Raw genomic sequence first — 13197 nt, 5'->3', positions numbered from 1 at the left:
TGTTGTTCATTATGTTGTCTTATTGAAGTAAATGGTATTTTCCCTTGATTTACCCCGGTCTTAACGTCTCAGCATTCCGATTGTCTTTGTACGCATATACATGACAGACGCACGTTTATACACAATTTAAACAACGTCAGCCTATTATTCAATGGATTACTTTTACTTATATTAAGTTGCTCAAGCAAGTGGGCAAATATTTAACCATGTACTTTATATTAAATCGCAAACATTTTAAATTAAAACTTAAAATTGACAAAAACAGCTGACTCTCATGCCTTTTCTTTTTCATTTAAATTTGAATACAATAAATCTTGCATATCACTAAGAACTTGTTTTTCCACCTCCACGAATGAGACAAGTGTTGTTCATTATGTCACCTTGTTGAGGTAAATTGTAGCTTTCCTTGCTTTACCCCGGTCTTAAAGTGAAAAAAAAAAGTATTTAAATACATTTATGTTGAGATTACTAAATTTTATTTAATTAATCGCATTTATGGTGAAATTGCTAATAACAACATGCGAAGACTTTTTTTTTGTTTAAATATTAACACAAGTTCACCCTTTGAACTGCACATTAAACGTCTTGCCCATTACATTGTTTCGCTTTGAATGACGTCAGCTTTGATTTTCCTATTTTCCTGTCAGCTGATGCAGTGGGCGTGTTTACGTCGCTGATGTAAACAGAAAGGACCATTTTGATCAGAGAAATCTAGAAGCCAGGGCACAGTAACTCATCAAAGCTTTCCTGATTTCACCTATGCAACGCCTTAAATAGTACTTGCGCCATGGACTTCTATATCAATCTGAAGGTGAATTTCCGAGGGAATGCGAAGAGTTTCTTGCTGTCTGGCTCAGAGACGAAGAGTTGGGAGTCTATGGAGGCCATGGTAAGCAGAGGAGGATGATGAGATGTCAGTCTGATCGCTCACCTTGATGCCGCAAAGCCTCTCACCCCGACGTCATCCGATGCCTGGCTCACGCGATTAGAGTTGACATCTGTCGTGACATTCGTTACTCCGTTTGTTTGCTGCTTCGACAAGCGCATAATCATCTAGAAAGAATGGGCCAAGCGACCATTTTGCCGAAAGCCCACGAATTACAGCAACCATATTTATATGTAATAAAGTACATTATATCTGACGTGCGCAGATCTTACATCAATTAGACCATAATTACAAAAGGGGTTACCACACCGTGAGGAAATGTAACACATGTCACGTCTGTATATCCCATCACTAATCTCTTGGGTAATGTTGTTGACTCACTGACTGTCTCAAAACCTACTCAGCTCCCTTACTAGACAGCATGATAGCCGCGTAGATACCCTGAATTCTGTCCAGATATGTTGCTCAGTAGGTTTTGAAACAGATATTGACTGCTGTCTGTTTCAAGCTAATTTTATTTGCTTGTCTATTTGAAAGCACTGTTTAATCCTGTCAGTCTCGCGTGATGTAGCTATGGTCAGCCCTCCGCCTCGACAGGGCATTCGGGGTATATGCGTTACCCCTTATTACAAGGCTGCTAAGTACATTAGTATAATTAAATACTGATTTGAGTTGAAATTGAATAATTAGCTTACTTGTGTGGAGATCGCGAAGAGACAGGAAAACTAGCTTGCTATGTGGAAAAAAAGCCAGGGTTCCCGGATGAGAGTTCGGTTATGTAGTCTTGTCGTGGGTAACGGTCGGTGTTCAAAAATATTTCCCCGCAGAATGTTATGATTGGCCAGTCAGAGTCCTATAGCTTATATAAATCTAATCAAACACGACCTATACTCTATTTGCAATTATTTGACTTGATATCTTTCCCTTTTCAGGTGAAGAGGTCCTTTGGCCTGTGTAATTTACAACTGACTTATTTCGATGAGGAAAATGAAGAGGTGAGAGTGAAGAAGTACATATTTGGGATATTGCATGCATGTCAATGTTAATAACTTTACTTTTGTCAAAGAAAATATTTGACACACATCATAATGAATTGATTATATTATTAGTTCATATTTCTATCATAATTGTGTATGTGACTTTATTTCAGGTATCAATCAACAGCCAATGTAAGTAAATGATCTTAATCTGTGTATAATTATACATTATATTTAAAGTACAGAGAAGAGGTACATACACAGACACTGACTGGAACTATTTATCTCTTTTCAGTGGAATATGAAGAAGCCCTGAAGGTAAATAAATGATGATTCTTCAAGTTATTATTATTTTGTGTGTGTGTGTGTGTGTGTGTGTGTGTGTGTGTGTGTGTGTGTGTGTGTGTGCATATAACTTATTTAGAGCAGCTGTCCTCGACCAGGGCCCTCTGCAACCTTCCTGAGGGACCCCAATAAGATTTAAAATTATTTAAATTTTGATGAAAACAAACCTAATTAAAATGCTTAAATACACTAAAATAAATAAGATGTATAGTACAACATTAAACTGAAATTAAATTTTGAGTTTAGTTTGATTACAATAGAAGTACCAGAGGTACCATAGGGTGTTTAGAGTGTTATTGTAGAGTGTATTAAACTCATTGTTTTGCAGTCAACAAATGTCCAAAGGGAAATACACCACATTGTTACACTGTGTTGTTGTTGTTGTTTGCAATTGTAGAGTGCAGCACGACAGGGGAACAGATTACAAATGAATGTGTATGAGACGAGGGGCAGTAGAGCCACAGTTCCAGGGCCGGGCCCCCCACCAGGGTCAGGGGTGGGCTTGGGCCAGGTGAAACCTGGTACTGTTGGAGAACCCAAGAAGGGATTCAGGCCTCCTCAGCACTGCCCTACTTTGGCACAAGTGGTGAGTCGCAAAGTTCAGGCAGCAGTCCCAGAGGAAGGATTGGTAAGATTTTATAACCCAATGGTTTTGCACAATCACAGACATAGCCACTGTTGTTGTATCAAATTCTACACTGCAGTTTATTAAGAATGGTGCATAATAATATTATAAATAATCTATATTATAAAAAAATCATGTTATGATGCTAAAACCAAATAATGTAACTGAATTCTATTGTATTGATTTTTTGTGTGGTTTGCATGAAATGTGATATGCATCTGTTAACGGTCTCCAGATTGATGATCGCCACAATTTCCACTATTGTAAGTTAATTACTTGTATGCCACATATTCTAATTTAATATCCTGCCGTTGTTTTAAAGGTAATTGTAAATGAACTCAAAGGTGGGAAAGCAGAGGATAAGACACCTCCAGCTTGGTTCACTTCATACATGGAAAAGGTATGAGAAACAAGACTTTGAAGTAGGCATGAAATGAAAATTCAGCTGTTGTCTATTGGTGTTATTGTTAATGATTCATCAATGCATCTTATCATTTTTTTCAATTTTCAATTGACATAACTCTTCATCTTCTGTTGAAAGTCATACTTATGTCTAGTGACGTATGCTGGACTTCTCCAGTCATTTTGTCCACATAAATGCTGCCCCTTTTCTTACAATCAACTGCAAACTCATATTTCAATCGGCCTCTCTCCAATCAACAGCCAATAGACAGAACCAAGTCCCCGCCATACTTTTTTTTTATTTCTCAGTAATATGTTTCACTCAGATGTACGTCGCAATACAGAAGAAAAGATTGCTACTTTCGTTTCATTGTAACTGTAAGAACTGACAAATGTTGTCCTGTGCCATAGTATTTAAGTTTCATTCTGTTCGTTTTAGCAGTGGAGGCAAACTCTAATATTGCTAAGGAAACTTTTGTCTCTCTATTTTTCTTTCTACAAAAATACAATAACTGCCACAGTTTAAGGACCAGGTGGTTAGGGAGGCAGTAGAGAAGATTTGTAGGGAGTTCTCTGGACAATGCTGCATCCATAAGCCAGTGGGACCAGAAGTTCAGGTTCCTGAGGTCACCTCATCCACTCTGCCTGGGGCCCCAAGTTCAGCTCCAGCCTGCAGCAGCTGCCGGGGCCAGACCGCAGGCGGCGGATACCAATGCAGGTTAGAGAGATCTCTGTGAGGTGGATGTCTGGATAAATATTTGCTCCTGTGGTGCATTTCAAAGGCAAACACACATATTATGATTGTATGAGAGATATTATTTATAACTGGATGCCTGGTTTAATGGGTGCCTTTCATTTAGTTGTTTCCCCTTGTATGTTTCATTGTGTTTGGTTTCTTTCTGCACAGTGTGTGTACCTCCTGCACTCTGTGTGAGCCTTGTAGCTTCTCACATGATCCAAGCCACAACCTTGTGAGAGCCAGAACTCCCCTGTCTATCCCTGAGCACGGCTCCCCAGCGCCAGACCACAGCAGGTGGGCCTTTGTCCTCTGCTGTTTGGGATGTCTTGCTGTTAAAGTTCAGAAAAAGGCTAAGCTGAACATATGTTGCTCTCTCTCTGAAGGTTCTACAGAAGGGGTGACCGGAGCTTTCGCAAGGCCGAGAAGCAGCGCCTTAAAGCGGAGAAGCGTCAGCTCAAGGCGGAGGTGAAGGAGATCAGGAAGCAGCTGAGGATGGAGAGGAGAGGGCTGCAGTGGAGCACTGCTGGAGAAGGGAGCTCTTCACCCGTCCTGCTGCAGCCACGTGCCACACAGGCAAACAGCCCAGAGTAAGAGCTTGCACCCCATTACCACCTGAGGAAGAGCATATTGAAGACCTAGTTCACCTAGAAATCCTATACTGTTATTTTTTTCTGTGGAACACAATTTTTTTATACTTTTTTTGGAAGAATAATTTCTGCCATGAAATGTGAGAACTGATGCTGTTTTGGCAGCGTTGGCCATTTTTAGACTTATGTTAAAATATCGACTGCATAACATAATTTTCTGGTGTTTGAGAAAAATAGTATCTATTGTACTGATATCAAAATGTTTTTTTTTTTAATAATTAACTACATTTAATCATTTATTAATAAATAATATAAACATTTAAAACTGTTTTTATTTTATTTGTTTGGGGTCAGTAGTTTGGAAAGAAAATAGTACTTTTATTTAGCAAGAATATATATCTAATTGATCAAAAGTGACAGTAAAGGTATTTACAATATAAAAATTTCAAGTAAATGTTCTTTTGAAATGTCTGTTCCACTATGTCAGTCCCACAAAGAAATAACAGCGCACCATATTAATTGGCTGAACTGATCAGATCAGTTTAAAATGCAGTTAGTGATGATAAGATGGCATTTAATTTATACTGTCTTGGTTGCAGTCGTCCTAAACGTCCATGCCCGCTGGCTGTGCCAGCTATGACAGCTCTGCTCCTGGATGAAAACCTGCCTGATGGATCACGTCTGCGTCCTGGGACCAAGTTCATTAAATACTGGAAAATGAAGAACAGTGGCAGAGTGTGCTGGGACTCTGAGACCAAGGTACATTCTGACTCCTCAACAGACACACACAATAGAAAATATGAACATAAAAAAAATTTTTTAATTGTGTCCCATTTCGACCTTAGTTGAAGTTCATGTGGGGAAACCTGGCAGTGGGCTCTGGCGAAAGATGGCGGGAGGTCGCAGTACCCACTCTACAGCCAGGTCAGGTGGGTGTGGTCAACGTGGCTCTTTGTGCTCCGACATTGGAGGGCACCTACACGTCCCATTGGCGCCTGGCACACAGAGGAGAGCAGTTTGGGCCGCGTGTTTGGTGCAGCATCGTTGTGGATCCACATGCACCTACAGCCATCTGTGCTGACGGGCTGCTGGTGTCTCCCTGTGTCACCCCTCAGGTAAGACTAACGGTTCGAAAACACCCCAGCCACCCCAGAAATCTTTAAATGTGCAGTAGGGATGTGGCGATGAGGATATTTTACCACCAGTTAATCGACGTGTGACATTTACATTTACATTTTAAATCACTAATTTGAAGGCTAAAGTAAAACTCACACGTCCGCTTGGGCATTCATAATGGTGCGGAGCAGATTATGCTCGCTCTGCGCCCGTGGGGACGTGTGGCGGTGCGCATTTTAGTTTCTTTTTCAAATTAGTGCCAATTGGGGGGCAGATTGCCTGAATGGGGAGTTCATTAGCCTATTATTCTAAATGAAAAACACAACAACAAAACAGCACAATGACAAATTCGCTTAAATAGGCGCTTCTACATTTTGATTTGACACCAAATATTGCTCCATCATCTTGTCAGGAAGCACCTCGCTCTCATGATAAATGAAATCTGACTCCTGCTGCTGATCTGTGCTGCGACTCTCGTTCAGCTCACGATTTATTAAGCAGAAACATTCAGTTTTGAACTGTAGTGTTGGTTCTCTAACTGAACTAAATTATTTTATTTAAGAAAAACAAACAAATCGATGGTGGGGGCGGTGCCGCGGTGGGCAAGTGATGTAACCGGTGTTGCTTCTGAACACTGGTAACACCGTCAACACCGACTATTGTAGCAAGCCTAATGTGCAGCTATTCTAATGTACAAAGGAGTATGTAAATTGGTCATATCAGTGTTATTATTGTTTGCAAAAACTAAATGAAAACATTTTTGTTTACTGAAATTAAAAACAAAATAAAAATAAACAAAAACTGCACAAATGCATTTTCATGCATTTAATTGGGAAAAATTATTTTTAGTTTGTTTTTTATACATGATATGTTATACCACTACATACAACTTGAAACCTTTGGCAGCCCCGAAATTATTAAATTACTAAAACTAAAATAATAACAACTAAAAAACTGAACCTAGAACTAGCCATTTTCACCCGCTTTGGTCCTTTCAGGAGAAGTCTTCCCGCACTCTTGAGAGGGAGGAGAAATGCCGGGCCTCAAGGGACCAACTAGTTTTGTCCGTGAACCAGGACTGTGATCAGGAATTTTATATTCCATCTGTGGATTTACTCACAGCTCAGGTATGAGCAATCGGCATGATTCAGTAATTCCATCACATTTGTTGTGCTTCTCATTCTCTCATTATGTTTCATGAAGAAACTTTTGACTCCTTTGTCAATTTCACATACTCTCTTTTGCCTTTTACTTAGGACTTACTGTCTTTTGAACTGCTGGACATCAACATCGTGCAGGAGCTGGAGAGCGTGCCCAACAACACTCCTGCAGGTCACTTTAAAACTGGAATAAGTACCTAATGTGTTTCTTGGATTGCTTTTAATGGTTATGCTTATGTATGTAGAACAGTAAAGATTACATAAAAACTTTTTATTATTTTCTTTCTTTTTGTCTGTAAATGTATAAAGACATTACTCCATGCATATCGCCTTTGCCCCATGATGGACCTCTTCAGGAGAAGCCAACATTGGGGCTGATCCAAGAAGAAACAGAAGCCCAAGGAGTCAGCAGCATCCTGGGTAAATTTTACAGCAGAACATTTCTTCACTTTTGTCTGTATATTACTGTCGATGATTACGTAGCTGTTTATATTTCTGTACTGTCTCTGATGTCTTATTCACAGATGTGGCTCAGGGGACAGAGTTAGAGGGAGTCCCAGCACAAGAGAAAGGACAGGAGAGCATCATTGGGCCTCAGTTTGTCAGTCCATCTGTTATCCGCTCTCTCACCCTTGAAGTGGCAGAGCATGGGACCCTGTGTGGGAGATTCCCAGCTAAAGGTTTGTGGGGGGAATATTTACAGTACTTTTCATAAAAGGTGCAAACCAGTCAGTTTCTGCGTGGCTCACTTGAAGTCATACTGTGATTACATCACATTTACTTGTTACTCTGTACAACCAATAATGTAGAAAATATAAATTGTTACTTTTTTATTTTAGCTTTTATTTTAGCTTTGACCTGGCTAAGTACTTTTAATATGTCTAGTAGGCATTTTCTACATCTATTATACCAAATTAGCATATTAAAATGATTTCTTAAGGATCATGCGACACTTAAGACTGTAATGATGCTGAAAATTCAGCTTTGCCATCAAAGGAATAAATAACATTTTAAAATATATTAATATAGAAAACAGTTAAATAGTAATAATATTTCAAAATATTACTGTTTTTACTGTATTTTTGATCAAATATATGAAGCTTTGGTGAGCACAAGACGTTTGTTTAATAGGTTTTGTAAGATTATTTACCTTTCCATTTTTAATGATTTATTTACATTTGATTTGTGCCATTTTAAGTGGTGCGCCCAGCCCCCCAAGGTTCAATGTCACTTTGTGAGAGGAAATCAGAAAAAGTTCCAGAAACAGGAAACCTGTTAATATCTGCTCCAGCCCCACTGAAAGTAGAGACGACACGAATCTCCAGCTCTTCTTCGCCACAGACAGAGACCGCTGAGATGGCTGCTCCCCTGCTGACGCTTCCAACAGAACTCATTAGCACAGGTAACAGGGCATTGAGAATACTTATTTCCCTCCACTTTATAGTCAGATATTGTATTTGTAATCATCAGATGATTACAAGTAGTCAACTTCTTACCAATCACAGTAAATTGTCTAGTCATTAAAGTGCTTTTTCTTATGTTCAGATGAGGGTCACGAGTCTGACATCGAGCAGATCCTGGTGGATCCTGCAGGTGGAGATCTGGTAGAGGAGGGAGAGGAGGAAGTGGATAAGAAAGAGCAAGTTAAGGCGACAGAAGCAGCAAAGGAAACTCGCAGCAGAACATCATCTGCATCTTCAGAAGACTACATCATCATCCTCCCTGATTGCTTTGACACCAGCCGTCCACTAGGAGAGTCCATGTACAGCTCAGCCCTGTCGCAGCCTGGAGAAGAGCCTGCAGAGGGAGACAAGCTAGAATCAGTGGAGACCGCAGAGCTTCAGAGGTCCGTTGCTGCTGCTGTTAGCGTGGATGCTAATGACATGCTCTGTGCCTCCCAGACTCTGGATGCTGTGCCGCTCACCCCTGTGATCGTAGTGGCACCCCGGCCCTCAGTCAAATCCTGGTGAGTTTACACAGGGAGCATGTGTGCAGTCAGAGATCATTTAAACTAAACTAGTGATGCACTGAAATTTGGCAAATGTATGGAAAATATTTGACAGAAACAGCAAAAAATTGGTAAAAATAGGTCTGAAGGGTTGTAAACATGGCCTGAAACACTGATGTTCAATTAGCACTTCTCCGATAATGCATTTTGACCATGTCAGCTTCTATTTTGTGCTCACAACGTGAATAAGCTACAACGGGTATACACAAGCAGTGTGGACACACATCACTGTGTCCAAAAAGCATGTTAACGTAGCAATATGCACAATTTGTTCGGCTGAAACATAGAGGGCAGCTCATTGCGAAGAACTTTACTTTGACTAGTTTAATTTAACCTAAGAACGACACTATGAAAACGTGTTTAGTTACTGAAAACTTTATTTTCAGTTCCGTTTTTCGGCAAGATGTAAGTTTTAATTTCAGTTTTGGTGTTTCTATAAAACATTAATTTCTGTGCTTCACTAATTAAACCTGGAAATCATTTTTTGGGGGATTTTCAACAAAGAAATGTTATGACGTGAAATGAACACTATTAAGATTCTGCATCTATTAAATTTGTGACATTGTATATGTGATCAAGTTTTTGTTTCCATTTGAAGCACACAGATGTTGCTTGTTCCCTCACAATATCCTGCCCTTGAACTCTATATGCACAAAATCCTTCTCTTATTTATTTCTGTCCAGATTTCTTACACCACATTTGATAGTTCATAGCTTAATGTCATTGATGTGTAAAATGTAGCTTTATTATTTTGAAATGACTTCAGCACAGAGACACAAGAGCAGACAGATAATGGAGCAGAGGAGCAGGAGGGGAGTGATCCAAAGGAGAAAGGTGAGTGAAACATCTTGGGATATTAAAGTAATAATCCACCACAGCCCATGAATTAGTGCATTTTTCTATGATTATATATGTGCATATTTTTATTTATATAAATAGATTCTGAGCCTAATCAACCTGACCCTGAGAACTCAATAGCATCTGCCAAGTCTGAAACAGAAGAGCTCAGGTGAGTCACACAGCAAGCACACACTCGTTCGGTCTCGCAAGACCACGGAAGTGCACCCAGGTCAATCATTGCTTTGTGTGCTTTTCTTTCTATCACTCGCATTCTCACGATCTCATTCATGTCTTTCCTCAGGGCCAATAGCATCACAGGTGGATTGGTGAAGGGTGCCCTGTCCGTGGCAGCATCTGCCTATAAAGCTCTTTTCACTGGTCAGACTGGGTCTGAGAAGGTGAGTTTGATGGGCCTTTCAACAAGTTGAACTTCTTTTAACATCACACAGCATTCTTATGATAACAGATGCTGAAAAATCTCTTCTGTCCTCCATTAAAAGGAAATAAAAATATTACGATTTTATATTTCAGTACTTTCATATTTAAAATGGTTTTAGTTTTAATATCTAAAGATAAAGTTTATGAATAAGCATGTTCTGCAGGACTAATTTTGATCAAACTATGATAAACAAAAGTAATGAAGCACAAAGAAAGCAGCACATTTTATTTCACATAAAAGTGAAAATTCAAAAACACCATTTATCAGTGATAATCCAAAGTCAGACTCACATTTGGTACTCAAGTCATGTGTTTTTTTGTCTGTGCAGCTTCCAGAAGATGCAGCTTCTCATGACGCCATGATGGCTGTGCTGGTGGAGATGGGCTTTGGTGACCGACCACTAAATCAACGTCTGCTGCAGAAACACAACCGAAACCTGCTGGATGTGGTAAACGAACTGGTGCAGATGACCGACAATGACTGGTACACGACACGCTACTAAGATGCTGGTCGACTATTTTGTTTCTCTTATATCTGTTTTTTTTTTTTTGGTTTCTCTTTCTCTGTGCAATCAGCAGCTCATTCCATGATACAGACTCTTACGTTCCATTTGGGTTGTAAAGATAGTGTGTGTGAATCTGTCTGCTCCTAAGTGTAATGGATAATCATTAGAGAAGCAGTTCATCACCATAATAACTGTGCTTGTTAAAGTTTGTTGTTAGTGGGCATTAATGTTTTCACAGAGATGATCATGGGTAGCTAATGAACACTAATAGGTAATTATTATTCCAAAACTATCCAAGAAATATGTCATGCTTTTAATGAACACTTGATTTGAAAGAACAGTGTATTTAACCACAAATTATTCTAATAGGTAAAAATGAAAATTTCTGCAGTGTGACTGGATATTTTCCATATTTAAAGAGTTTTGTGTTCCCAGGTTTTTGGAAAAGTGCAATAGATCTGGCTTTGTGTGGACTGTCTTAATCATCAGCCAAGACCAAATAGAGAAACTTTGAGGCTTCTTTAGAGTTTAAAGTAATTAATCATCTTAGCATAGACACAAGATGACAAATTATTCCTTACTGGAGAAGTCAAGGTTAAGTTTAGTGTGTGAATGTGTTTTTGTTTTTTTTTCTCAGTAATTTTAAGCTGTTGTTGCTTGTAATACATGTGAAAATTATTATTATTATTTTGAAGACCATTGATTTATTTCAAAAAGGTCCACAAAATAGGGCACATACTGCACTTTGTGAATGCATTGCCATTTAAATATCTGATAAACATCATGGCTTGAAGTAGCAATGCATTTGAATAGTTAAATGGATTGAAATGGGCAGTGTAGAGTGTTTTCATTTATGCTTTAAATGGTTAAAGACCGCAATGGCAATCATGACATTTAACTCCAATTTTAAATGTTGAGACCCACTATAGTGTGAGACAAAAAACAGCTTACTATTCATTCCAAAACAAAATCGAATCATGCAAATTATATATTTTGATAATTAAAAGCTTGTATTTAGTGATGAAGAATGTATCTCGGCACTTTTCTTCAATGGGAGATTTTGAAGCTACCTACCATCAAGAGAGTGGAAAGCATTCCCTATAAATCATCGAGCATCTCCTGATATGCTCTCACAAGTGGTACATCCATAATTGAACTGAACAATCACCTACTTGTTTTTCTAGAGCTTGGGTTTATTTATATGTTTTAGCACATTCCTTAGGAAAGCTGTAGTTGGTCTTGGTGCTTGCAGCGATCAGTGGAGGCTCTGGATGAAATTGTTTGGATCATGTCATTGTTAAGCATAATCAGTGGAGACAGATGCGCTTCACTCTGTGTTTGATGCCTGAATGGAGTAATCATAGTGTCTCTGCATTTAATGTACACATCTGTCTGTAATAAATATCCTAATAAGTCTTACTTTTGCTCACTTTCTTCCATAACAGTGCACCACAAATGCCATGGTATAACTTGTTTTATCTGGGTAAAACTATATTAAACACACCACACCTAATGTAAATATAGACACTGACATGTGTCTTTTTCTTACCAGGGTGGTAAGTTAGACATAAAAAAGTGCAGAAAGTAAAATTTCACAGGTTTTGTGTGCTGGAAGTTAAGCACGCCACGCCACACTAAAATCATCTGCATTTTTTGGAGGATTTTCTATCAATCATTGGATTGCAGTTGATTTGATTTGCAGTTTACAAAAAGTAGGGGATCTTTTTTTTCATCCATTGCCACAAATTAAGTAAAAAATTGTTTAATAACAGACAGAAAAACAGTAAAAGTTAATTTTTAGGTTAATCTGTGTATCTTTTTATTTTGATAGGAGTGCATGGAAAAAGATTCAGCAAAAAATACTTTTTGTCAGTTTAACCCCCATAAGAATATGCAGTGCATTATACACCCCCTTGGTCTTAAATGATTTCTTTAAAATAAAAACATCTAGTAATTACTGGAAAACAGTTCTAAGTCACTGCCCCTGTTTGAAACCCAGTTTGAAATAGTGAGGTTTATGCTTAAAACAACTAAAACATTACATATTATACATACACATATATATATATACTGTATATACACTTCAACTGTTTTGGGAAAACCTGCACTATGGATACTTGCTGGCCATATGTGTTATTGAATGCAGATGTAATGTTGTTTCAATATATTGGCAAGCCTATTCATGCAGACATTTGGAGCAAATGAATCATACGCGTTAAAGATTGCTCACATACTCAAAATTATTATACACATTTATGTTACAGAACACTTTAGTTGCTAAAAATACATGTGCCAACAGCTCAGAAAAGTCACTTGGAAAATGTATCATACCAAACAAATGTCTTTCTTTACAAAGAGGACATGATTCACAATGAAAAGCTTGTTCAGACATTAAAAGTATAAATTCCATCCCATGTTTACAGAACTGAGCAAAGAATGAATAAAGACATTCAGTTCATGTCATTATGACAGGAGCACCAACGGTGTGAGGATCCTACTAGAATTGCTCAATTTGTATAAAATTGCTTTTATTCTTTTTGAAACAAGTGCCATATGTGACAAAACTCA

At 38.5% G+C, this 13197-nt stretch overlaps 1 protein-coding gene across 4 annotated transcripts; it reads left to right on the top strand.

The window, feature by feature from the left end:
* The first annotated feature begins 661 nt into the window (after nt 1-661).
* nbr1b (NBR1 autophagy cargo receptor b) lies at nt 662-12047 on the top strand. 4 transcript variants are annotated; one of them, XM_081362015.1, is made up of 21 exons: nt 692-889; nt 1819-1881; nt 2037-2055; nt 2159-2181; nt 2606-2794; nt 3156-3233; nt 3757-3953; nt 4143-4268; nt 4358-4561; nt 5161-5320; nt 5407-5676; nt 6676-6804; nt 6934-7009; nt 7147-7257; nt 7362-7517; nt 8036-8239; nt 8383-8803; nt 9612-9679; nt 9785-9854; nt 9987-10083; nt 10453-12047. In XM_081362015.1, exons 1-21 carry the CDS (start codon nt 788-790, stop codon nt 10624-10626), a joined length of 2937 nt encoding a protein of 978 aa, XP_081218141.1. In that variant the 5' UTR covers nt 692-787; the 3' UTR covers nt 10627-12047. The 4 variants fall into 4 exon arrangements, with proteins under 4 accessions (XP_081218143.1, XP_081218142.1, XP_081218141.1 ...); XM_081362014.1 differs by having other exon boundaries at nt 2606-2836; XM_081362017.1 differs by lacking the exon at nt 2037-2055 and having other exon boundaries at nt 662-889; nt 1819-1895.
* The last annotated feature ends 1150 nt before the right edge of the window (nt 12048-13197 follow it).

The sequence above is a fragment of the Scardinius erythrophthalmus genome (assembly GCF_964197995.2).
Source record: "Scardinius erythrophthalmus genome assembly, chromosome: 1".
Taxonomy (NCBI): domain Eukaryota; kingdom Metazoa; phylum Chordata; class Actinopteri; order Cypriniformes; family Leuciscidae; genus Scardinius; species Scardinius erythrophthalmus.
Note: the sequence above shows the minus strand (reverse complement) of the source record. Positions and strands in the feature narration are given on the sequence as shown.

What these genes read in the sequence shown, in the direction of transcription:
- nbr1b (XM_081362014.1), top strand. Translation starts at nt 788, where the DNA reads ATGGACTTCTATATCAATCTGAAGGTGAATTTCCGAGGGAATGCGAAG. An exon ending in TGGATTTACTCACAGCTCAG is followed by an intron (nt 6,805 to 6,933) that starts GTATGAGCAATC and finishes CCTTTTACTTAG; the next exon opens with GACTTACTGTCTTTTGAACT. An exon ending in GTCAGACTGGGTCTGAGAAG is followed by an intron (nt 10,084 to 10,452) that starts GTGAGTTTGATG and finishes TTGTCTGTGCAG; the next exon opens with CTTCCAGAAGATGCAGCTTC.